General features: G+C 45.1%; 1 protein-coding gene across 5 annotated transcripts in view; it reads right to left on the bottom strand.

Annotated features, from left to right (window-relative positions):
- The window catches only part of UBE3C (ubiquitin protein ligase E3C), a 362,832-nt gene extending 340,244 nt beyond the window's left edge, over positions 1-22,588 (bottom strand). For 4 of the 5 annotated variants that reach the window (XM_030198632.1, XM_030198645.1, XM_030198654.1 and 1 more), the window contains exons 1-2: positions 22,499-22,588; positions 16,479-16,591 (exon numbers count right to left, since the gene is read on the bottom strand). In XM_030198632.1, coding sequence (XP_030054492.1) covers positions 16,479-16,544 — 66 coding nt within the window. In that variant the 5' untranslated portion in view covers positions 16,545-16,591; positions 22,499-22,588. Of the gene's footprint in view, positions 1-16,478; positions 16,592-22,344; positions 22,406-22,498 lie in introns of those variants that run through there. The other variant, XM_030198637.1, reaches the window with a different exon arrangement.
- Positions 22,589-25,025: the final 2,437 nt, after the last annotated feature.

Genomic DNA, 25,025 nt, shown 5'->3' with positions numbered 1-25,025 from the left:
AGCATGTGTTTTTATCTCATCTGGACTATTGTAACACTCTCTATTTATCCATATTCACTAGATTATAACAAAAACTACAGACCTTATAAATTTTTGCTGCAAAGCAAATATTTCACTTGAAGAAATTGGACAGAGCTACCCCCTCGTTTGTGTCACCTATATCGGTTGCCTTTCCAAGCCCGGGTCTTTTTTTTTTTTTTAAATCTGCATGTCTTTGTTGCTGGTTCCTTCCCCAAAGTACCTAGTTTCATTATGGGAAAATTAGGTTCTTACCTTGGTAATTTTCTTTCCTTTAGTCATAGCAGATGAAGCCATTACGTATGGGTTGTGTCCATCAACCAGCAGGGGGAGATAGAGAGCACTCAAATTTCACAGTGCCACATGGTCAGCTAGCTCCACTGCCTCTTCAGTATTTGAAGCTTCCAAAGCAGTATAACAAACCGCAATGGGAATAACATGAACTTTCCTCACAGCGAACGATGGCCCCATAACAAGGGCATGAACTCAAAAGGAGGAAATGAACACATCCTCCTGGAGGGAATAAACTCGTCCTCCTCTTTGTATTTATGGAGGGAATACACACATCCTCCTGGAGGGAATGAACTCAACCTCCTACACATGAACTGGAGGGAATGAACTCATCCTCCTATAAGTGAACAAGAATCCCGAAGACTGTTTTCCAACTTTCTACCAAGGAAGGATTAGAACTTCAGGAAACAAGAACAGAACCTGAAACAGATTCACATCATACAGACAATCATACAGGGAGGGCTCATGGCTTCATCTGCTATGACTAAAGGAAAGAAAATTACCAAGGTAAGAACCTAATTTTCCCTTCCTTGTCATCAAGCAGATGAAGCCATTACGTATGGGACGTATCAAAGCAATCCCTATATAGGGTGGGAACAAGTCACACCACGCGCTAGCACATGTGCTCCAAAACGCGCATCCCTCCTAGCAGCCACATCCAGCCTGTAATGTCAGGCAAATGAGAGCTTCGAAGCCCATGTTGCTGCAGTGCAAATCTCATGAAGAGAGAGTGCTCTAGTTTCAGCCCAAGAGGAAGAAATCGGCCGGCCAGCAAGCAGATAAGCTGAAAAGATAGCTTCTTTGAGCCAGCGGGCAATAGTGGCTTTAGACGCTGGAGACCCTCTGCGAGAACCTGATAGTAAAACAAACAAATGATCAGAGGTCCTGAAAGAATTAGTAACTCGCAGATACTGCAACAGAGTCCTGCGCACATCTAACAGGTGTAACTGCCCAAAGGATTCTGGAAACTCCTCCTTAACAAAAGAGGGTAGAAAAATAGGCTGGTTTAGGTGAAACGCTGAAACCACCTTAGGCATGAAGAAAGGCACGGTACGAACCGTGACCCCGGACTCTGAAAATTGCAGAAATGGGTCTCGACAGGACAGCGCCTGGAGTTCTGACACCCGTCTCGCCGAAGTAATGGCCACCAGAAAAACGGCCTTTAGTGTCAAATCTTTCTCTGAAGCTCACCGTAGCGGCTCAAAAGGAGAACCCTGCAGAGCCTTCAAAACTAGCCCCAGGTTCCAAGCTGGACAAGGTGCCCGTACGGGAGGACGGAGCCGAGGCACCCCTCTAAGAAACCGTGCCACATCTGGATGAGCAGCTAAAGACACGCCTGCAGCCTTACCATGAAGGGAGGCCAATGCTGCCACTTGCACCCACAGGGAATTATAGGCCAAGCCTTTTTGTACACCATCCTGCAAAAAGTCCAGAATCGGCAAGACAGGAGCCCACATGGGTGTGATCGCTTTTGAAACACATCAAGACTCAAACTGGCGCCAGATCCTGGCATAATCCACGGAAGTGGACTGCTTGCGGGCCTGCAGGAGAGTGGAAATAACATTATTGGAATAGCCTTTGCCTCTCAATTGCACCCTCTCAATAGCCATGCCGTAAGACCAAAATGGCAGGCGTCCTCCATGGCCACCGGTCCCTGCGACAACAGGTTCGGTACCAGAGGTAAAGAAAGGGGAGCCTCCACCAGCATATGTCGGAGGTCCGCATACCAAGGCCCCCTGGGCCAATCTGGAACGATGAGAACCACTTCTCCTGGGTGAAGCCGAATCCGCAGGAGTACACGCCCTATCAAGGGCCACGGAAGGAAAACATACCAGAGGCCCAGAGGCCAGGGTTGAGCCAAGGCATCCAACCCGGCTGAGCGAGGATCTCTCCCGTCTGCTGAAAAGCACGGGACTTTGGCAGTTGAGCTTGTCGCCATAAGATCCATTACGGGCTTGCCCCATTTGGCACATATCTGTAGGAATACTTCGTCTGCCAGTTCCCATTCCGCTGGATCGATTTGATGCCTGCTTAGATAATCGGCTTGCACGTTGCTCTGACCTGCAATGTGAGCTGCCGACAGAAACTGTAGATGCAGCTCGGCCCAGTGACAAATCTGTTTGGCCTGCGCGGCCAGCGCTCTGCATTGAGTGCCGCCTTGTCGGTTTATGTAGGCCACTGTTGTCTGACATCACTCTGACAGCCAATCCTTCCAGGGTCACTTGAAAGGCCAGAAGCGCCTGAAACACCGCTTTCAACTCTAGGCGATTGATGGACCACTCCGACTCGTCGGGTGTCCAAAGACCCTGGGCATGCTTCCCCTTGCAATGTGCGCCCCAGCCCTTCAGGCTGGCATCTGTCACCACTAGGCACCAATCGGGGAGCGCCAGCGGCATTCCTCGCCGCAGCATGCTGTCTGAGAGCCACCACTCCTTGTTGAGTCGGGCCGCAGGGAGCCAAGAGAGTCTGCATTGATAATCCTGAGATACTGGAGACCATCGTTGAAGCAGGGAATACTGCAGAGGTCTCAGGTGCGCTCTCGCCCAGGGCACCAAATCCAAGGTAGCCGTCATTGATCCCAACAGCTGGACAAAGTCTCAAGCTCGCGGGTGGGGCATCCTCAGGAGCAGACGGACCTGATTCTGAAGCTTGCACCGCCTTTGCTCGGGTAGGAATACATATCCCGAGTCTGTGTCGAACCGTGCCCCCAAATATTCTGGAGATTGCGAGGGGGTCAGGTGACTTTTGGCTACATTTTTTTTTGTTACATTTTTACCCCGCGCTTTCCCACTCATGGCAGGCTCAATGTGGCTTACGTGGGGCAATGGAGGGTTAAGTGACTTGCCCAGAGTCACAAGGAGCTGCCTGTACCTGAAGTGGGAATCGAACTCAGTTCCTCAGTTCCCCAGGACCAAAGTCCACCACCCTAACCACTAGGCTACTCCTCCACTCCATTGACGACCCAGCCCTGAGATTGCAGTACTGAGACCACTCTGGCTGTAGCTTGATGGCTCTCTGTTGCGGAGTCCACTCTGATGAGCCAGTCGTCTAGGTACGGGTGAACCCGGATACCTTCTCGCCTGAGAAAAGCAGCTACTACCACCATTACCTTGGAAAAGGTTCGGGGAGCTGTGGCGAGACCAAAAGGCAAGGCCCGGAACTGGAAATGTTTTCCCACCACCGCAAACCACAGAAACTTCTGGTGCGGGGGCCAAATTGGAATGTGCAAGTAAGCTTCTTTCAGGTCCAGAGACGTGAAAAACTCTCCTGGCTGTACCGCCGCACTGACGGAGCACAGAGTTTCCATGTGAAAATGCCGCACTCTTAGGGACTTGTTTAATTCTTTTAAGTCCAGAATAGGGTGAAAAGACCCACCTTTTCGCGGCACCACAAAGTAAATGGAGTAGCAGCCGCAGCCGAAATCGGCGGGAGGCACCAGGGGAAACCGCCCCAATGTGAATCAAGCCTTGTAAGGTCTCCTCTACCGCCGCCCGTTTGGCGGCAGAACCACATCGGGACTCCACAAACACGTCTCTTATCGGGGCATCGAATTCTATTCGCTATCCTTCTCTGATCAGGTCCAAGACCCACTGATCTGAGGTAATCTTGGCCCACTCCTCGAGAAAGAGGAAAAGACGTCCTCCTATAACAGGAATCGAAGAGGCGGCCGGCGCACCCTCATTAAGAGGGTCGCCCTTGAACTCCAGGTCTTGAGCCTGCTGCTGCGGAACGTTTGTCCGAGCGAAAGGAGTTCCTCTGCTGAAAACAGGCCACGAGAAATGAACCCAGCAGAATGTCCCGGGCGGTACCTTCTAGCTTCACGGAAGCGAGGTCTATAAGAGGGAGTGAACCGCCTGACCCTTGGAGGGAGGCCGCGGCCTATCCTCGGGTAAGCGCTGGGGTTTAGCATCTCCCAGGCCTTTCACAATTTTCTCCAACTCCTCACCCAACAGAAGGCCTTGAAAGGGCAACTTCACCAACCTTTGCTTAGAGGCCATGTCCACCGCCCAATGCCGTAGCCATAGAAGTCGGTGAGCCACCACTGCTACAGCCATCTGTTTAGCCGAAGCTCTGACAACGTCATAAAGGGTGTCAGCCAAAAAGGACAAGGCCGACTCCATTCGCGGAGCCACTTCAGACAGTGGCTCCACTCCATCACCGGGCTGTTCCACTGCCTGTTGCAACCATGCCAAGCAGGCTCCAGCAGCATAACAACTGCATGCAGACGCCCGAATAGTAAGACCAGCAATTTCAAAGGACCGTTTAAGTGCTGATTCCAGTCTACGGTCTTGCATGTCCTTCAGGGCAACACCTCCTTCAACCGGGAGGGTAGTTCTCTGTCACAGCTGTGACTAGGGCATCCACCTTAGGCATTGCAAAGAGAGACAAATGCTCCTCACTCAGAGTGAATAATTGCCCCATAGCCCTGGAAACTTTCAAAGGTCCTTCGGGGTCAGCCCATTGAGCTGAAATAAGCTCTTGGATGGAGTCATGCAAAGGAAAGGCTCGAGCAGGCTTTTTGGTTCTTGCCATCCTCGGATTTCCATAGGAGGCCACGCCACTCCCAGGAGCTTCAATAGAGAGGACCTGTAAGACAAACTGAAATAAGCGCTGGCAGTTCCTCGCGGTGGAAAATCCTCACCGCAGACAGATCATCTGGATCCAGTGGCCCTTCTGCACCTTCCTCTGTTTCCTCTGGCCACGAGGGCCTGCCAGACCCCTGAGTCACCACATCTCAACCACGGGGGGGGGGGGGGGGGGGGGGGGGGGGGGGAGGGGGGTGCGCCACTCTCTGAAGGGGAATTTACCCTTCTGCGCTTCTCTTGCAGCCAGCTATCAGGGGAAAAAACGCCTCAGAGGGCAATCCCAGGCCTGCATCCACCGGAGGGGCAGTAAGGGGGGCAGTAGAAAACCCCTGTGGCTGAGCTCTTTTAAGCATATATGCATTATGAAGCAATAATACAAAGTCAGGGGAGAAAAACTCACCCTGAGCACCCGGTTCCAGTCCGGGGCTAGTAGCTTTTTGGCCAGCCTCAATTCGAGGGCACCCTCCGGTCTCCAGACCCTCTGCCTCAGCGGGGGTTGCGCCATGTGCTGCTTTCAAAATGGCGCCCGCTGCCAGCTCCACCGAGCGGGAAGAATCGTCGCTCGCCATGCTCGGGCCTGCTCTTACGCCTGAACAGCACGTTTTACAGAGCCCCGCTGCTGATCTGCGCTTGCCACACTTGGAACAGCGCTTAACACTCTCTGCAGCCATCGCCGAAAAACGGCGGAAAATTCAAAATGGCGGCTTCGTGCCAAAAACATCCCGATCGCAGGCCCTCCCCGGAGGAGTCAGAAAACACTCTTACCTCACTGGACCGAGTATACAAGCTCCGGTCATGCTGTAGAAACTGAAGAAAACCCCTTGCTTTTTTTTTTTTTTTTTAACGCTGTGAGGAAAGTAGAGAAAACAGCAAAAGAGGCAATCAAATCAACTCCGGAGGTACAGAACAGTGGGAAAGGCAGGGAAAGGCGAACCAATGTGCCTGCATCCACCAAGTATAGAGTGGGAAAGAGCAGGGAAAAGTGAAACTAATGTGCTCACATCCACTGGGGGGATAGGTAAGGAAGGGAAAGGGCTAACCTATGTGCCTTTGAAGTGAAGCTGCTATAACCTCTAACACCCCGGCTAACAACTGGCAAGCCAGGAGCCACCCCCAGGCAGATTTTTTAAGGAGCTTGATCAAGCTGCAACCACCCTGCTTGAGGAGATAGAGACTACTGAAGAGGCAGTGGAGCTACCTGACCACGTGGCACTGTGAAATTTGAGTGCTCTCTATCTCCCCCTGCTGGTTGATGGACACAACCCATACGTAATGGCTTCATCTGCTCGATGACAAGGAATTTCTTTACCAACTAGAACTCATGTGGAGTAGCAGCCTAATGGTTAGTGCAATGAGCTGAGAACGTAGGGAACTGGGTTTAATTCCCACTGGACAAGTCACTTAAACCCTCCACTGCCCCAGATATAATATAAATATATACACAACTCCTCCACATATATTCAGAACTGTCTTATAATATCTGCTCATTATATAACTATCATGTTTTATCACTATAATGCTACCAAGATCCTTCTGTAACACTAAATGTCTATTTTCTAACCTATTTCCACTATTCATGATAGTGGAGGAGTGGCCTAGTGGTTAGGGTGGTGGACTTTGGTCCTGGGGAACTGAGGAACTGAGTTCGATTCCCACCTCAGGCACAGGCAGCTCCTTGTGACTCTGGGCAAGTCAGTTAACCCTCCATTGCCCCATGTAAGCCGCATTGAGCCTGCCATGAGTGGGAAAGCGCGGGGTACAAATGTAACAAAAAATAAAAAATAAATTGTAAGCCACATTGAGCCTGCAAAGAGGTGGGAAAATGTGGGATACAAATGCAATAAATAAATACATACATACATACATACTTAGATTGCAAGGCCACCAGGGACAGAGAAAGTACTTGCAGATAACATACGGAAACCACATAACATAGGAAGGTGGTATACCAAATTCCATTACTTTTATACAAGACTAATCACATTCTCGTTATCAATCTGTTCAGTTCTGGAATTCTCTACTTATTGAATTGAGAACTTCAGACATCTTTTATTTCATAAAACCTTAAAGACATATTTGTTTAGAAAATGGAAAAAAAAACTGTTTTACCTTATAAATTTTCTTTTAGTCACAGCAGACAAATCTACAGAGATTTTGGGTTACGACCATGTAACAGCAGGTGGAAATAGTGAGTACCAAACTGAACTCTGCCACATAGGACGGTACGCTCCTCAGTAGGTCAATATTTCTCATAACAAAGCAGAAGGAGTAAGGCAAACATTTCTCCCTCCTCACAGAAATGAGGCATAAACCTGTCAACTAGTAGAATTATGCACAGGCAACAACAGCAAGAAACCTAAGCAGAGAAAGAGATTGAACTGATAGTGTCAACCACATGAAAGGGTGGACTCTGGATTCGTCTGCTGTGACTAAATAAGAAAATTATCAGGTACAGCAATAATTTTTCCTTCCTTCAGCAGCAGACAAATCTCGAGACTTGTGGCATGAAGCAAAAAGAAGTCTAAGTAGGATGTGAACCAGACATAGCCATAGAAACAACGGACACCCCGAAGGATGCCTTAGATCTAGACAAAAACATTAATCGGACAAAGTCTGGAAAGCATGTGTCACAAGGACCACGTAAGGGACCTTCATAGAACAGAATGAAGAGCAGACGTGTCCAAAGGAAGCTAGCAAACAGGAGAACTCCGATGTAGGAGGATCCTGTTGCACGATAGGGTGAGACTGCAGCCCAGGCTTGGAGACAAACACAACCAAACACAGAATGAGCTGAAATATGATGCCAGCTAGCAACATTCTGCACAGAAAGGGCTGAGCTGTGCACTACAGAAGCACACTCCCCAGTTAGAACAGATTCCCCAACAAAGTGGGAAAGTCACATATGACAAGGAGGAGACCAGTCTGAGAGTCAGATATGGAACAGCATTGAAGCTGATGTACACGTTCACAGATGGGTGCACTTCTACCTCCATGAGTGGTGCAGTGCTCTTCAGCCAGAGATACAATAGCACCCAGATCCAGAGACACAGCTACACCCCAGAATCAGACGAGGAGCAATGTTCTGTAATCAGAGATGGAACTGAACTATGCATTCAGAGAGAAACAGAGCTCTAGACAACTCCAAGAATGAAGCTAAGAGGCATAACAAGCGGAAGAAGGCAATCCACTTTCTGCAATGAAACCTCGCCTTACGATCAGAGGTGGAGTTAAGCATACATGCAGAGAAGGAGCAGTACCACAAAACCCAGGAGGGTCCCACAGACACAGCCAACTGTATTGGAGTGTTACAGAAGAAGCAGCGATGAAGGAATGTCCAACAAGCAGCATGGGAGCCAAGTTCAACAGCCAGAGAAGGCTCAGCCCATAAAGATGAAGCAGCGCTCACCAGGCATAGAAGGCTCAGCACATATAGAGGGAAGAGAACCTAAAAGGCAGCTAGTCATGGAGGAGCGCCCATTAGGCAGAGATGAAGCTGCACCCAGCCAGAATGGAACTGTGCCCCACAAAGGAGCCAAAACCACCAGGCACAGATGATCGTAGAGGAGTGGCCTAAAGGTTAAGTACAATGGGGCTGAGACCCTGAGGAACTGGTTTCAATTTACACTGCAGCTCCTTGTGACTCTGGGAAAGTCACTTAACCCTCACTGCCTCAAAAACTTCAATTGTGAGCCCACTTGAGACACAGAAAGTACCTGCATATAATTAAAAAAAAAACTGCTTTGATTGTACCACAGAAAGGTGGTATATCAAATCCCCCTGCCCTTTCCTTCACCCCCTCCCCTTTAAAAAAAAAAAAAAAAAGTCTTATTCAGAGTCAGGACTCTGGCTGCGATCCACACAGAAAAAAGAAGGGGTTTGCTCACCATTCAGATATAGAGCTGCTCCAACTGAGACTGGGATCAGTGAAGTACAAGCAGACCACATTAGATATGGTGATGAATGTAATTTGCTTTGTACCTAGTGTAGCCAGAATAGAGCTCCACAGCCATATACCGAGCAGCACAGCATGTGGAAAGGGGAAACCGTGCTGTATAGACAGTGATGCAGCCGCTCTCCCTATGTACTAACAGAAGAAGCTCAACAGCCATGAAAGAGATAATTCTGCTGATACCATAGATCCAGGAGCTAGCCAAGCAGTCATAACCATTCACTGAACTGAAGCGGTCACTGTGAGGGAGCTCAGTTCAGGCAAAGGCCAACAATGGTCACAGGAACTGCCAGAGACCAACACAGCTATAACTGCTAACAGTGAAGGAGTGCCTGTAGAGGCAAAAAAGACACAATCATGCCACCTGCCCAGCGGAGAAAGGCACTCCAGACAGCAAGAACCTGACAGTATGCAGTGGGCAGCGAGGTCAGGCAGCCTTGTAGTCCCCAACAGGAGGTTCCCAGAACAGCGGCCATGAAGAGTTCAGTGAAGGCACTATAAACTGTCTTCCATCGATCAGTAGCAAAAACCAGAAGGCTGCAACTGGCCAGGTGCTCAGGGGGAATCCCACTCAGCCCTACTCTAAGCCGCAAGGTTACAGCGGCCTGAAGGCCAATAGTGCAAGTGCTAAATAATCTGAAGGGAGTTGCCTGTGCTAGAATGACCCTAAGGTGCTCAAAGGCACAGAAAGCTGCAACGTGGAAATGCCACACCATATGCTGAAGTCGAAGTCTGTGAATGCAGTCAGGAACTGAAGGTAACAATACCACAAGGGATTGAAAAACAGGTCAGACAACCAGGACAACCAGAGATCCACCGAGGGGGTGCCCCACACTCAGAAGATCTCTCAGGCAATGCCCATATTCAGCAACCACTTCTGAGGTTGCATTACCCTGCTCAGCCTGTTGCCAGACTGTTGTTTACGCCTGCAACTAAAACATTTTTTGATAATGTTCAGCCTTTTTCTGTATCAGTAAGCTGATTTGCTTGGTTTTCTTCCTCTTAAGTTGTTGAATGAGGATCTATATTTATGTGGAGTTCTTTTATAAGTGATGAATATTGTGACCCACCTTTATAACGTAGGTTTGTCTTACAAGTAGGTGCGTCTCCTTTTTTCTCCACTTTATAATGAATGTTTTCTGGCAATTCTTCTGAAACATTATTGCAGAAGTTATTGTTTGGTATATATGATTTCAATTACCCCACTATTGAGTGGATAAATGTTACATCAGGGAGTGCCAGGGAGATAAAATTTCTAGATGTAATAAACAACTGCTTCTTGGCGCAGTTGGTCCAGGAACCGACAAAAGGGGGAGCCATTTTGGATCTGGTCTTTGGTGGCGTGCAGGGCACAGAGCGAGAGGTGGTGGAGTTGGGTCCCCTGGGAAATAGTTTTCATAACATGATCAAGTTTGAGCTACTATCTGGGATGAACCTGCAAAAAAAATCTACTGTAGCTGCATTTAATTTTCAAAAGGGCGACTATAATAAAATGAGGAAAATGGTTAAAAAGTAACTAAAAGGATCGGCTGCAAAGGTTAGGACACTAAATCAGGCGTGAACGTTATTAAAAAACACCAACTTGGCAGTCCAGATGCATTCCACGTATTTGCAAAGGTAGAGAAAGAAGAGAAAACGCCAGCCAGTATGGTTCAAAGGTGAAGTAAAAGAGGCCATTACAGCCAAAAGACTGTCCTTCAAACAATGGAAAAGGACCCAAATTAAGAAAATAAGAAGCAACATAAGCACTGGCAAATCAGACGCAAAGCATTAATAAAGAAGGCTAAACGAGAATATGAAGAGAAACTTTCTGCAGAGGCTAAAGATCACAGTAATAACTTTTTCAGGTACATCAGAAGCAGAAAGCCTGTGAGGGAATCTGTGGGACCGTTAGATTACGAAGGAGCAAAAGGGGCGCTCAGGGAGGACAAGGCCACAGCGGAGAAACTGAATGAATTCTTTGCGTCTGTCTTTACGGCAAAAGGGGCGCTCAGGGAGGACAAGGCCACAGCGGAGAAACTGAATGAATTCTTTGCGTCTGTCTTTACGGAAGAAGATGTAAGAGATGTCTATACCGGAATTGGTTTTCAACGGTCATGATGCGGAGGAACTGAAAAATCTCGGTGAAACTGCAAGATGTACTGAGCCAAACTGACAAATTAAAGAGTAGTAAATCATCTGGATTGGATGGCATACATCCAAGGGCATTCAAAGAACTCAAGCATGAAATTGCTGATCTGCTGTTAGTATTCTGTAACCTGTCGTTAAAATAGTCCATAGTACCTAAAGATTGGAGTGTGGCCAATGTGACGCCGATTTTTAAAAAGGGTTCTAGGGGTGATCCGGGAAATTATATACCAGTAAGCCTGACATCGGTGGCAGGCAAAATAGTGAAATTATAAAGAATAAAATTAAACAACACGTAGACAAATATGGTTTAATTGGACAGAGTCAGCATGGGTTCAGCCAAGGGAAGCCTTGCCTCACCAATCTGCTTCATTTCTTTGAAGGTGTAAATAAACATATGGATAAAGGTGAGCTGGTTGATGTAGTGTATCTAGATCTTCAGAAAGCTTTTGATAAAGTTCCTCATGAGAGACTCCTGAGTAATTTTCATGTCACGGGAAAGGAGGCAAGTTCCTGGTGTGGATTAGGAATCGGTTATTTGACAGAAAACAGAGGGTAGGGTTAAACGGTCATTTCTCTCAATGAAAGAGGGTGAACAGTGGAGTGCCACAGGGATCTGTACTGGGATTGGTACTATTTAACATATTTATAAATGATATGCAAATTGGAACAACGGGTGAGGTGATCAAATTTGCAGATGATACAACTATTCAAGGTTGTTAAAACACGTGCAGATTGTGAAATATTGCAGGAAGACCTTAGGAAATTAGAAGACTGGGCGTCCAAATAGCAGATGAAATTTAATGTGGACAAATGCAAGGTGAGGCACATTAGAAAGAATAATCCGGAGGTAAAATTATGTCTTACCTGATAATTTTCTTTCCTTTAACGCAGCAGATGAATCCAGGAACTAGTGGGTTAAGTCCGCCTACCAGCAGGTGGAGATAGAGATAAACAAACTAAAGGCAGAGATATCAGACGGCCAGCTCCTTCCTCAGTTAGTATGTCATTCATAAGCATTTGCCAAGGCCAAAAATATGAAACCAATAACAACCAGAAACCATCCTCACTATGAAAAATAACTGCAACTTGATCCAGAAATCGGAATCCTTTCCGTGTTCCCATATCTTTGTCTGAACTCGGCAAAAGAGAACCCGGAAGGAAAACAGTAGCCACACTGCACAGAAAATGAAAAAACAGTCAGCTGAACTAGGGAGGGATCCTGGATTCATCTGCTGCATTAAAGGAAAGAAAATTATCAGGTAAGACATAATTTTACCTTCCTTGTCACTTGCTGCAGATGAATCCAGGAACTAGTGGGATGTACCAAAGCATTCTTTAAGTAGGGTGGGAAGCCAACGCTCCCCACGCCAACACTCCTGCCCCAAAACTCGCATCCTCCTGAGTAGACACGTCTAGCCTATAATGCTTCACAAAAGTATGACGGGACGCCCAAGTAGCTACCCGACAAATCTCTTCCAGAGATAAGGCTGACGCCTCCGCCCAAGAAGCAGCCTGTGCCCGAGTAGAATGCGCCTTCAGGGCCACTGGAGACGCCCGCCCTTGTAGCAGACACGCCGCTCCAATGGCTTCCCTAATCCAGCAAGCAATGGAAGCCTTAGAAGCCGACTCACCTCTTTTCGATCCTGACAAGAGCACAAAGATGATCAGAGCGTCGAAACTCGTTAGAGATCTGCAAGTACCGAAACAAGGCACTCCGCACATCCAGGAAACGTAGCGAGGCAAACTCCCCGGGATAATCCTCTCTTCGAAAAGACAGAAGATAAACTGCCTGATTGACATGGAAAGCCGAAACCACTTTAGGTAGAAACGACGGAACCGTACGGATCGACACCCCTGCTTCCGAAAACTGCAAAAAAGGATCTCTGCAAGACAAAGCTTGAATTTCAGAAATCCTCCTAGCCGAAGCAATGGCCACCAAAAACACTGTCTTAAGTGTTAGATCCTTTTCAGAAACCTTATTCAATGGCTCAAACAGTGGGGCCTGGAGGGCTCGCAGTACCACATTCAAATGCCACGCCAGGCATAGCTGCCACAGAGAAGGCTGAAGCCGAAGAGCCCCGCGTAGGAAACGGACCACATCAGAGTGAGCAGCTAAAGAAGAATCGTCCAATTTGCCCCTAAAACAAGCTAGCGCGGCCACCTGCACTCGAAGGGAATTAGATGCCAATCCCTTTTGAAGACCATCCTGAAGGAACTCCAGAATAAACGGAATGTCCGCCTGAAAAGGCGATTCAGCATGCAAAGCACACCACGCCGAGAAAGCTTTCCACACTCGCGCGTACGCTGCTGAAGTAGACTGCTTCCGTGCCCCCAAAAGAGTGGCAATGACTGGTCCTGAAAATCCCTTCTTCCTCAGCTGCCGCCTCTCAGTAGCTGTAAGACCAAAGCTAGAGGGATTTTCCATCTGAACTGGCCCTTGATGCAGCAGATCAGGAAGTCGCAATGGTGGCTCTGAGAGTGCCCGAAAGAGATCCGCATACCACGGCCGTCGAGGCCAGTCTGGGGCCACTAGAACGACCGGCCCCCGATGCCACCCTATGCGGCAAAGCACTCTCCCCTATTAGAAGCCACAGAAGAAAAAAATACAGTAGCTGTTGTTCCAGCCATGACTGGAGAACAGCGTCCAATTCTGCGGATCCTGGCTGCCATTTGCGGCTGAAGAACTGGGGAACTTTGGCATTGCAAGCCATGGCCATGAGACCCATTACTAGTCTGCCCCAACGTTGACAGATCAGCCGAAAAGCCGAGTCAAACAGCGTCCATTCCACTGCATCCATAAGAGTCTGCCTGAGAAAATCTGCTTGAACATTGTGTGTCTTGACCTGCAATGTGCGCTGCCGACAGACTCTGAACACGCGCTTCCGCCCATACTAGAAGACGAGACTGTTCCACTGCCAAGGGAAGACTGTGAGTGCCCCCCTGCCGATTGATGTAGGCCTCTGTAGTGATGTTGTCCGAGAACACACAAACCGCCTGCCCCTGCAGAAGGTCCTGAAAACTCTGCAGCGCATTCACGACTGCTCGCAACTCCAGACGATTTATCGGCCAAGTCGCTTCGAGAGGTGTCCATGATCCCTGGGCTACTCGATGAAGGCAATGGGCTCCGCAGCCCGCAAGGCTGGCATCCGTCACGACTACCACCCAATTGGGAGATGCCACAGAAACACCCTTCTGCAAATTGGATGACTGGAGCCACCACGCGAGACTGTACCTGGCCCGCAAAAAACTGGTTTACTTTTCTGAGATCGAGAATAGGCCGAAAAGCCCCTCCTTTCTACGGCACCACAAAGAAGATGGAGTACCGACCTGTGTGCCTTTTGAGAGGAGGAACAGGCACGATAGCCCCTATCCTTAGCAGGTCTCGCAAACACTGTAGAACCGCTGTCCTCTTGGCCCGCGATAAACAGCGGGACTCCAGAAAAAAAATCTGTGACGGGAGAGAAGAATTCTAATTTGTAGCCCTCTCGCACTACATCGAGGACCCACTGGTCCAAAGTAATTCTGGCCCACTCTGGAAGAAAGACAGAAAGCTGACCACCGATCTGCTTTCTTCCCGAGTGGACCTGCGCCGCATCTTTGGGAGGATCGAGCCGGATCCCCCTGACGAGAGGGGGGGGGTCCAGACACTTCTCATTGCAAAAGGAAGAATGCTGCCCAAAACGAGAACGCTGGAAGGCTGTGTTGGAGCGCCCCGGGCGATACCGTCGCGACTCCCTGAACCGTGACCTTGAAGCTCCCTGCCTGGGCGTAGACTTGGTCCTATCCTCTGGGAGACGGTGATATTTGGAATTCCCCAAATCTTGAACAATCTTTTCTAGGTCTTCCCCAAAAGGCAATTTCCCTCGGAAAGGCAATTTAATAAGCCGCTGCTTAGAGGCCATATCCGTGGCCCAATGACGGAGCCACAGAAGACGTGGAGAGGAACGGTCAAGGCCATGAGTTTGGCCCAAGCATCCTCCAAGTACACCAGCCCAACATCTATCAGGGGCAATTGAGGAGCGTCCAACATAGCTGACTTCAAAAACGAATCCATGACAGAATGTAGCCAACTCTAGCCGCACATCAGGAACAGCGTTTTACCGCCTCCGCTGCCTTCGCCCACCCCCGAATAGGAACCCAGCAGGACTTACCCCGGACCAGGAAAGTGCAGGAACTGACAGCTGAGCCGAAGAAAAAAAAAAACTCTCCGACTCCACTTCGAGACAGGCTCAGACAAGCAGGAAACAGAAAACAGGACTTGGACAGCTCTCAGCAAAAACACACTTCCCTGTGCTTCTCTGTTTCTTTTTTTTTTTTTTTTTTTTTTAGTGAGGAGGCAGAAAAACAGGGAAGGAAAGGAACAGCAAAAGCCCGTTCAGAGGGAATTTGAGGTGCTGCAGGGACCCAGCAACTGCGTATGCTGCCTAAGGGGACACCACCAGTCCGCCACCCCCGGCTCAAACTGGCCACCGGCCCAGGAGCACCCTCAGAGGCCTTGGGTCCATGAGCTGGACAAAAAGCCATCTGCCACCTGCTGAGATAGAGACATACTAACTGAGGAAGGAGCTGGCCGTCTGGCATCAGTGCCTTTAGTTTGTTTATCTCTATCTCCACCTGCTGGTAGGTGGACTTAACCCACTAGTTCCTGGATTCATCTGCTGCAAGTGACAAGGAATCATAGTTACCTGATGCTAGGGTCTACCTTGGGGGTCAGCGCTCAAGAAAAAGATCTGGGTGTCATTGTAGATAATACGCTGAAATCTTCTCCTCAGTGTGTGGTGGTGGCGGCCAAAAAAGCAAATAGAATGCTAGGAATTATTAGGAAAGAGATGGTGAATAAGACCGAAAAAACTATAATGCCTTTGTATCGCTCCATGGTGCGTCCACACCTTGAGTTTTGCATTCAGTTCTGGTTGCAATAAGGTTCTAAGAAGAGTGACCAAATGATAAAGGAGATAGAACGCCTCTTGTATGAAGAAAGGCTAAAGGGTTAGGGCTCTTCAGCTTGGAAAAGAGACAGATGAGGGGAGATATGATTGAGGTCTACAAAATCCTGAGTGGTGTAGAACGAGTAGAAGTAAATCGAATTTTCACTCGTTCCAAAAGTAAAAAGACTAGGGGACACTCAAAGTTACATGGAAATACTTTTAAAACAAATAGGAGGAAATATTTTTTCACTCAACAAATAGTTAACCTCTGGAACTCTTTGCCAGAGGATGTGGTAACAGCGGTTAAAAAAAGGTTTGGACAAATTCCTGGAGGAAAAGTCCATAGTCTGCTATTGAGGCAGACATGGGAAGCAACTGCTTGTCCTGGGATTTGAAGTATGGAGTGTTGCCACAATTTGGGTTTCTGCCAGGTATTTGTGACCTGGCTTGGCCACTATTTGGAAAACAGGATACTGGGCTAGATGGACCATTGGTCTGACCCAGTATGGCTACTCTTATGTTCTTTCATATATAGATATTTATTTATTTTTAAATAAAGAAAAAGAAAATTCTTACCTTCCTACTTGCTCCTCCAAGTGATACCTTGGGCCTGGTTTTGAAATCGCCTTCAAAGCTGAACATGTTTTCAATTTATCCCATTTAGAAAAAGCACCACCTCTATATAGACACTGCAAGGAAAAAACAAGGTTACATAACCAAGGATGAAAATAATATAACAAAAATGATTAAACCAATAATCTAAATCTATATGAATCCAAAGTTATATCACAACAGTCTTATATCTCCAAAGTATAATGAAAAAATGTTTTACACATAAATCTGTATAATTTACAAATGACATTTTTTAAGGAGTTTCAGAACTAATTTCAAGTGCCGAAGTGGGTAAATGAATGTTTACCCCTAAACTATTGTGTTTTATTATTGTACCCTGTGTACTTTGGGTCATGTGAAAACAATGTGCAGGGTTCAGTCAGGGAAGGAAAAGTATACAGAACAAATGGCACAGATGCACAGGAGGCAAGTCTCTTAATTGAAAGGAAGCTCTGGAATGAGGGGGAATAGGATGAAGAGGGTATAGATTCAGAAATAACCTGAAGAAATACTTCATAGAAAGTGTGGTGAATTTGTAGAATGTCAATACCCATTCCGCTCCAAGCTTCTTCTGGAGACTTCACTGTGCCCCAACCTGTAATTATCAGGTAACCTCTCTACTGCAAGACAGCAAGTAGAATGGCCTCCCTGTGGAGGTGATGCAGATGAAAACTGTATCTGAATTCAAGAAAGCTTGGGACAGGTACATAGAATCTCTAAGGGAGAGGAAGGGTAGTAGATGGCATGGATGGGTAGACCGGATAGACCATATGGTCTTTATCTGCCTTCATTTTTCATTTTTTTCTATGAACTTTGCCTACTTGAAATAATGTGCTTTCAGTGGTTTTCAGAAAGCCAAATACGATATATTGTGAACTGTATGCAGTACAGCATTCCATAAAGTTGATCCAGCAATTCTAAACAGACTCAATAGTTGTTAAGCTTAATACATCTAAATAAGGGTACTTCCAGCAATCATTCAGTAGCAGATGATAATGGGTGGAATGGGTTGTAGATTTTGAGAAGAAATACAAGTATGGAGCATCATCATGCAAGGCTTTATATATCAAGGTAAGAATCTTAAAATAAATCCTGAACTGAATAGGTAACCAATGAAGTTAAAATAAGGGTAATATGTACAAAATGAGGAACACTGCATATCAAAAGCGAAGTAGCATTCCGTGCTACTTTTTAAATTTTTTTTTATTTATTAGGATTTATTTACCGCCTTTTTTAAGGAATTCACTCAAGGCGGTGTACAGTAAAACTAGATCAAACATGAGCAATAGGCAATTACAGCAGTAACAATATTCAAATAATACAAAATATGGTATAGTATACTATTTACAACGTCAACCCAATCCGTAATAGAACATTTTAATTGATAGTGAATGGTATAAGCAAAGATGGAACACATAGATAGGTAAGAGAGTAAGAAGAATTAGAAAGTAAGGTGACTAATTTTGCACATGAGGTCAGAGAGATGGTTAAATATTATCTCAGCTAGGATAGGAGTGGATGAACATGTCCAGTAATGTGCAGCCCGTGTCATTCCTTTTGTGTGTGAGTGAAACTAACAAGTTAGTTACTTCTTCCATTAAAGGCCTGGTTGAAGAGCCAAGCTTTCACCTGCTTCCTGAAGTAGAGATAGTCTTGTGATAAGCGGAGCCTTTCAGGCAATGAATTCCAGAGTGTGGGGGCTACTCCGAAGAAGGCTTGCTTGTGGGCATCACATCATGCAAGTCCTTTGGAGAGGGTGTGGTTAGTGATAGTCCTTGAGAGGACCTTAGGGTCCTTGGCAGTGTGTAGAGGATCATCCTATTCTTCATGTACTCAGGGCCATTTCCTTTGAGGGCCTTGAAGATCAAAACAGTTTTAAAATTTAGCCCTGTATTGTACTGGTAGCCAATTTAGGTTTTTGCAAAAATGGTGTGATGTGATTACGTCGCTTGCAACCTTCTATGAGTCTTGCTGCAGCATTCTGAATCAACTGAGGTTCCAGACTTGTGATTTGAGGGGGAGTTCGTATTTTCCAAAGAGATTCTGATGTCAGGTATGTATGAACTTGTATTAGGGACCAGAGAAGCTCAGTTTTACTTGGGTTCTGGCAAAGTTTGTTGCATTTAGCACATTCTTGAATTGATGTTAGACAGGTAATCAGTTTATTCGAGGCTGTAGATAAGTCAGGTTCAATGGGTATGAGTAGCTGCAAATCATCTGCATAGATGTAGAACTGAGTATCCATTGACCGAATCAGCTCAGCAAGGGGGTTGAGGTAGATATTGAACAGAATAGGTGACAGTATCAATCCTTGTGGTAACCCGCAGGTCAGTGCCCATGGTGGTGATAAGTTGCTAACAAACATTATGGATTGTTGCCTGATAGATAAGATCTGAACCAGGAAAGAACTGTTCCATTGATACCTCAATAGCATGCACAGATTTCTGAGGCAAAGCAAGAAAAAGTCCATTACTGTAATCAAATAATGTAAAAATAAAAGTTTGGACAACAATTCTAAAATGATTAAAACTTGAAAATTCACATAGATGAAAACAGTTTTTGAACATCCAATTTTAAATGTGACTATTGATAGGGTAGAATCTAATATTACACCCAGATAGCGTAACCCCCTCAAAATGGGAATATCAATCCCATCATCCAATTCTACCCCAGAGCATTACAAACCCACCTCAAGTTCTACCCAAGGCAGTATCAAAATTTCACCTGAACCAGTCCATTTTCTTGCCAGTGTTTTTTTTTTCTTAAAATTTCTCCCTTCTGGCTGAGGAAACCCTGCACTTGCTGGACTGCAGACATGCTCTGCTTTACTATCTGCAGGGCACTAAAGAGATTTGAAGTTGCTCTTTGTTACTTGCCTCATTTAACTCAAACAACCCAAGTATGCAGGTGATGAAGTGCACCATCTCCAACTAGAGATCAAACCATATCAATTTCTATTATGTTAAAAGTTAACATACCCCACTACGCCACACTGGAATACATCAGCTCCACACAAAAGCAGCTTTCATCAACATGAGGTCAGCCTTCATATACATCTGCAAGGATGCAGCTTGATCATCTGTCAATACTTTTAATAAAGCATTATTGACTAGACATTTCTTCTCATCTTGGTCTCTTTGGGCAATCTATCCTCCATAATTTTTCTGCCCGATAACCTTACCTCACCAACCACCCAGATTACCCCAAAACTCTACTGTGTAGATGGGGGTTCTCTATAAAAACAGCAAAGGAAAACAACAACATTGCACCATTACAGGTAAACAAATTTATTTTCTCTACCAGCCTGCACACCTAAAGATGCTTCAACCTGCTTTCCTTCTCTCTTGACCGATGCTTTCTTCCCTCTGCTTCCAGCCTGCATAGTGGCAATACCAAGGCCTCATTTCAGCCACACAGGCCAATACAAATGCTTTCTATTAACCCACTTGTAACATTCTGCACAAATGGTGCATTGCATGGTTGAGCAAAATTCCTTCAGAAATAGAGTAACTGCCTTGGACTCTAGGATATTTCTATTTTCATTCTGAATAGTGTGCAAAAATGAATTAAAAATTACTAGGAGCAGAGCCCCTAAAGAACCCCTTTATGAAACATGCTATTTAAGGTCTCTGATCTCCTGTTTGGAACTGTAATCATCTGCAGTTTGAGGATAAAGTACAATCTGCAGTTATAAGTCAATTTCTCTGTAGTTTCTGGGATAAGCACTTTGCATACTTATAAGATGAACATATTTTGAAGTACATATTTTGGTAATGATTGAAGAGTATAATTAATGAAGTAGATTAGGAGGTATTTTCGGAACTGATAAGAAGTAATACCAAGGAACTATGGGCCTCTTTTACTAAACCAAGCTAACAATTCCCACACTGCAAATGCAAGGCAGCTCATTCAAACTGAATGGGCTGCGTCACATTTGCCATGCCTGAAATCACTAGCGTGGTTTAGTAAAAGCGTGCCTATGATTTCTGGGTAAAGATCCTAGGTCCTTTTTCCTTCTTATTTCATATAAGGCTTACTCTTAACATTCCTACAAGCATATACATGTGAAAGAGTAAATAGGTTTAAAAGTAATTAATGGTGTACTGTAACAACAAACTGAACATGAGAGCTTTTTTGATTTATTTGTACATAACAGTCCCATGACCCTGGTTTTGTTGGTCTTTTCATCTGTTATGTAGATGAATTACTTCAGCACCATGCTTTAATGGAGGAAACCGAAAGCATCCATTATCCACATAACAGGAACAGAGAGAGTGAGATTCTGCCCTATGAATGTGCATTTACCCTAATTTGAAGAGCCCATTTTTATGGGAAAGACTATAATGCTAATTACTGCCAGCTGTGACAGAGGTTTTAGGGATCCAGAAACTGAACTAGACTGCCTCAATTTGCTATGATTTTCACAATGCTGCCCATCAGATTTGAACACAAAAAGCAAGATGAAAGGCACTATAGCCTTGTCTAATCCACTTATGCAACCATCAAGAACAATTATTTTAAGAGGTTGTTTTTGGAAAGAGAGTCTGCAAATAAGTTTAATAAATGTCAATATAGGCATAAATACAACAAAACAAATTAAGCTACCTTAATCACTCTCCTTCTTCTTCCTACCCTTATCTAACCTCTGCACAATATTAAATGTATATGTCACCTTGCAATGACAATGTTAACAAAACTATGTAAGCCACATTGAGCCTGCAAATAGGTGGGATAATGTGGGATACAAATGCAATAAATAATAATAATAAGTCAAAATGATGCAGCAATGCTCAGACAAAAAAATCTGTACTTATGGCATCACACATGGTATGATTAATAAAAACAGTGAAACATTTTCAGATTTTCATTGCATCTATACAGTATTTTCTACAACTACATGTCGGTCTACAAATCAATGATTCTTAATCTTTCCGTAAACCATGACAAGTTTCAAGAAATTAAACTTTAATTTTTTTTCTATTTAAGCCTTACATGTAATTAATTACCTTTTTCATTGTATGTATTACACTACAAATCCCTTGTGTAAACAATCATAAGCAGAGTATTACTAATCCAGTACCTATAAAAAAAAATACAGCTAGCCAATGCTACCCTAGCTTCAATTCTTTCGTATCAAGAAATTATTATCGACAACCAGAAAATGTTACAACGTAGGCAGGATATCAAGGTGGCAAAAACAGCCTTGCCCAACTAACTTTTTACAACGCTGGACAACTACAAAATTTTGGGAGCAAAAGGACGTGTTGGTCCACCCCACCAAGCTCGTTTCCTAAGGGCTCTAAGGAAGTAGTGCACGTTGGACCATTATAAACGACCCCCCTCAGTTTTCTAATTGCCAGTTATCTGAACAGTTACATTTCAACTATATCGAAAGTCAAACACCTTCTGTTAGAGGCAATGTCTTAAATTAATGCAATCGTGTTTTATTTTTCATATTATTTATTTAGGAACGTGAGTTTGATGAGAACTTCATTTTCTTTAGCGATCCATACAAGTAAACAGGAGCACCACTCAATAAGGTTTCTTACTGAAATCTGTTGCTTTGTGAGGTGGCCCAGCTTACAAGAGCAAAGAGCAGGGGAAAGGTATTCCCACCCAGACAATAACCAGTCTCCACTGAAGGGCAGGCAGCAGGAGAGTGCGGAAGCCGAGGGCCCAGCAGATGTCTTCTTTCTTTCGTTTGGACAGCATTAGGAACATAAAGAATTGTCATAATTCCCCTGCCCATCACAAGCAGCGGCGTCCTGACCACTACCCGTCACTTTTCCAACAAACCCTAAGCCCGGCCCCAAACCCACTTGCCACTAACCTCCTCACTGCCGGTCCGCCGGGGTAACACCACCGGCAATGACTCAGCCTCCTGTCACTCAGCTGACCGTATCAGTCACCACCGAAGTGACACATGGACCTTAACCACCTGTCCCCCCGATCCCAATGCCCCAGTCGCCGCCTCTCTTCCTTACCTGTGCCACTCTCCGAGCCACAACGCGCTCGCTCTCACGCAATAGTTACAACAACAAGCGTAGCATCGGCCATTTGCCCTGACAACGGAAGTCCCGCCTCCGAAGGGAACCAAGCGCAGGCGTAGTCTAATAATGAAGAACCAAAGAGGGTGGAAAAAGCAGGAGACGAAGTGACGTCAGCACGTTGAAACAAATTAGGTTTATCTCCGTTTCTACTCCCCCCGTATAGCTGTCATCCCCGTACACTCAAAACAAATCAAACAAACCTATGATCAACTGCATCCATGTCGTTCTTTAATCTCACTAATATTTTCAAACATGCCAGCTTGTGCAGCATACGGATGTACACAGAGAAAGTATAATAACGGAAGTTTTCATAGATAAGAGTACTAATTTACTTATAAATCGTAATCAGTGTGTCATTTGGAGTAGCTGGTTATAGGGACACCCTAGAATTCGTGAAGATAATTTTTTCTCCTAGTAAAGGGCCACTAAAACAGAAATCACCTTATGAGAAGCAGGTGCTCAACATTCAGAGTTGCTATCTATCGATTTATTTATGACATTTATATCACACATTAAACATGAATTAGATTGAAACCTGGGAGCATTTAACAAAAAACTTTCTGTGCCTACATCAAAAGAAAAAAGATGGCATGTGGGAACTTACTCCTTTTGTTTTGTGGATTGCAGTGGTGGTATATTATAAAAGTGCACTTGATATTTTTATTACTATTATTTAGAAGACAGGTATTGAATAATGAGGGCAGAGCTACCTTCATACAGAAGTCCAGAGCCAGACTAAATGTGCCAATATTTTTCCTTCTGCGCATCACAAACACTATTAGCTGCCAAGTTCATATACAGTTAATTATGTTCAATGGAAAATAAATCTGTTGGCTCAGGCTGTTTGCTATCACAAACCAGAAGCCTTGAAAAAGCATGGAGCAAATCTAAGGATAGCACTAACTTGAATGCATGGAAACAATCACAAAGGAACTATAAGTACGCCATCAAACGCGCCAAAAGAGACTATTATACACAAATAATTACAAACTCTGGTGCAGATACAAAAAAAAAACAATTTCAAATTATAAAAACTCTACTTAACACAGACCCAGTAACAACATCACCTTTAAACCGCCCCTCTGCTGACCAGTTAGCAAAATACTTCAATGACAAAATAATTAATCTTCGTAAATCAATTTCCAAAGACAATGTCACTGTAGACACCTTTCTTGATGAACTGGGCCTGGATTAGATGAAATACCAGCTGATAGATATTGGACTAACTTTACCCCTCTTACCACTGAAGAAGTTACTAAAACCATCTCCAGGTCTTATTGCCAACTCGATTCTTGTCCCAACTATCTTTTGAAAGACGCCCCTACGGACTAATTTGCATATGGCTTGAGCAAATTTGAGTACATAGCATACCAATCCCACTTCCTAGCACCTAATTTCTGCAATTAGATTTAATGCAAATACTTTTAAAACTTATTTTTAGCACTTTTAAAATTTCAGGGGTCAGTGCAAGTCTCTTTGGTGTGAGCTGCTCATGTGCAGGAATTCATGATCCTAGTTAAATATCTCCCTGGCAACCCAGGACACCTCCAGCCAACCCCCCTGGCTCTGCTCTCCCAGCAGTAAGATAATCAAATTACAACTGGTTATACACAAGGCTAGAGACGGCTTCTGCTGCTATTTAAACCCCCCAGAGCAGCAGGACTCGCAGGAGAACTACTACTAATACTATTTAGCATTTCTATAGAAACAGCTGATCCATCCTGCTTTGGCTGGGGAGGCATAGCCTCACCAAGCCTCTTATACCGGGCGCCTATGGACATGGTTGATCATACTATCCTAATCAAACTTCTGGACAAACTTGAGATTGGTGGCAACATCATAAACTGGATAAAAAGCTTTATTACCACAAGATCTTACCAAGTCAAGGGATCTTCAAACATTTCATCCCCATGGTCATCTGAATGCGGGGTACCGCAGGGATCTCCTCTTTCCCGATACTTTTCAACCTCATGATGATTTCCCTGGCCAGGTTACTAGCCAAGCTTGGACTCAATCCCTTCATTTACGCCGACGACGTCACCATATTTATCCCCTTTAAATCCAACATATCCGAAATCTCAGATAAAATTAATACTGGCATGACCACACTAACCACTTGGGCTAACACTTTCAAAATGAAATTAAACAAAGAAAAAACACAATATCTAGTTCTTTCATCCCAACACTCTTTACCTCCCCCGGCTACTCTTAGCACCTTAGATGTTAAACTCCCCATATCAGACAGCCTGAAAATACTCGGAGTAACAATTGATAACCATCTATCATTCGAAAACCATGCTAAATCCATCACAAAAAAATGTTTAATATGATGTGGATTCTGAAACAATTAAAATCTTATCTTCCCTTGAACACCTTCCAGAATTTAGTGCAATCCACAGTACTTAAACACGCAGACTACTGCAACAGTGTTTTCCTAGGATGCAAGACTCTAATCCTCAAG

The sequence above is a fragment of the Microcaecilia unicolor genome, chromosome 1 (genome assembly GCF_901765095.1).
Source record: "Microcaecilia unicolor chromosome 1, aMicUni1.1, whole genome shotgun sequence".
Lineage (NCBI taxonomy): Eukaryota > Metazoa > Chordata > Amphibia > Gymnophiona > Siphonopidae > Microcaecilia > Microcaecilia unicolor.
This window is presented reverse-complemented; position numbering and strand designations above follow the sequence as displayed.